This window comes from Alligator sinensis, unplaced genomic scaffold (assembly GCF_000455745.1).
Source record: "Alligator sinensis unplaced genomic scaffold, ASM45574v1 scaffold1302_1, whole genome shotgun sequence".
NCBI lineage: Eukaryota > Metazoa > Chordata > Crocodylia > Alligatoridae > Alligator > Alligator sinensis.
The window spans coordinates 685,106-686,822 of record NW_005842612.1 but is presented as its reverse complement, the minus strand read 5'-3'; the positions used below and the strand labels follow the sequence as shown (position 1 = coordinate 686,822).

The window sequence follows — 1,717 nt, the reverse complement described above, 5'->3', positions numbered from 1 at the left end:
TCCTGCGGGGGCAGGTGGGGGTCATGGGGGGGCTGCTTCCAGCCCCTCCCCCCAACCTCTCCCCCTGAGATGGCACTTACGGGGTGTCTGGGCGCAGGGCTGGGCTGGGTGGGGGGGGACTGCAGCCTGTGGGGGGAGAGACTGGCAAGGGGGAGCCGTCCCTGGCCTCCCATTACCCCTGACCCCCCCCAGAGCACCATAAAGGCCCACAATCCCCCATGACGCCCCCCCGCAAACCCTGGGGTTCCTCAGTTGCCCCCACATGGGAGCAGAGAACCCAGAAGTCCTAGTTCCCGGGGGCGGGACGGACTTACTGCCTGGGGAAGGCTGGAGGCGGGCGAAGAGGCCTGGACCAGGGCGCAGGGGGTCCAGGATGGGGGGGGCACGGTAGCAGGGGTCCCCCCCTGGGCACTGCAGCCGGCTCTGGTGGGGGGCACCCTGGCAGCCTGGGACCTGGGGGGGACAGGGCCTGTGTCTGGGGGGGGTAGGGCACCCCCAGATGCCGGGGTCCTATGCACAGAGTAGCCTTCCCCCCACTCCACAGGCCCGGCCCTCAGCCAATCAAGAGTTCTCTCTCCCCTGGTTAGGGGTGAGGTCAAAGGGCACGACGTGGGAAGCTTCTTGTCATTCCCCGTCCCCGCTCCACCGCACTCACCTGGCCAGCTGCCCCTGGGGGGGGCTGCTCGTACCCTGGCATGGGGACCTCTGCCCCCGGGGCGACTTCTGACCCGGGCCAGCATTCAAACGGGACCCAGGAGGACTCTGGCACCTTGAAGTAGTGATCAGTGGCCTGTAGGGCAGGGGTCATTGCTGGAGAGGACCCAGGCGTCTGCGCTCCCAGCTCCACCTGCTCTAACCCCCTAGTCCAGAGAGCCCAGGTTTCCAGGCTCCTACACCCCCCTTCCCTCTCCCCTGCCAGAGCTGGCGAGAGCCCAGGCATCCAGCCCCCCAGCCCCAGTGCACCTGGGAGCCACAGGCACTGTCCGGGGGCCAGTCTGCAGGTCCCAGCAGCCGGGAGAAAACCTCAGAGCCGGCCAGGCCTGGGGAGCAGAGACGGGGCCAGCAGTGAGTGACGGGGGGGGCGCACAGGGGTTCCCTTCTGAGCCCTACAGCCCCAAAGGGGATCCAAGGCCTTTGTTGTGGGACCGGGACCTAGGGGCCCCAGGCATCCGGGTTCCCAGCCCCACCCTGCTCTCGCCTCCCCAGCCCCACTTCCCGCCCAAAGAACCAGGCATCCGAGCTCTCAGGCCCAGGCCGCGCTCCCCACCTCCAGACCCCGGGTGTCCCGGGCTCTCAGTCCTCCCTGCTCTCACCCCCGACACCCACTCCCTGCCCAAAGAAACCAGGGGTCCGGGCTCGCGGTGCTAGGGCCCGCTCCCCGCCCCACCCTGCTCTCGCCTCCCCAGCCCCACTTCCCGCCCAAAGAACCAGGCATCCGAGCTCTCAGGCCCAGGCCGCGCTCCCCACCTCCAGACCCCGGGTGTCCCGGGCTCTCAGTCCTCCCTGCTCTCACCCCCGACACCCACTCCCTGCCCAAAGAAACCAGGGGTCCGGGCTCGCGGTGCTAGGGCCCGCTCCCCACCCGAAGAGCCCACGGCCCGTCACTCACCAGGGTCCTGGTAGCCGCTGTGGGGTCCGTAGCTCGGAGGCACCAGCTCGGGGTAGAGGCACTGGGCCGAGGGATCCGGGCCCCCCCCGCCGCCCCCGGCCCCCCCCG

General features: G+C 70.0%; 1 protein-coding gene across 1 annotated transcript in view; it reads right to left on the bottom strand.

The window, feature by feature from the left end:
• The window catches only part of LOC102385223 (zinc finger protein 541-like), a gene marked incomplete at its 5' end in the record, with an annotated part of 3,246 nt that extends 1,534 nt beyond the window's left edge, over positions 1–1,712 (bottom strand). The window contains 5 exons of the mRNA XM_025214941.1: positions 81–126; positions 315–453; positions 656–790; positions 964–1,040; positions 1,610–1,712. Coding sequence (XP_025070726.1) covers positions 81–126; positions 315–453; positions 656–790; positions 964–1,040; positions 1,610–1,712 — 500 coding nt within the window. The remainder of the gene's footprint in view (positions 1–80; positions 127–314; positions 454–655; positions 791–963; positions 1,041–1,609) is intronic.
• Between the last annotated feature and the right edge of the window lie 5 nt (positions 1,713–1,717).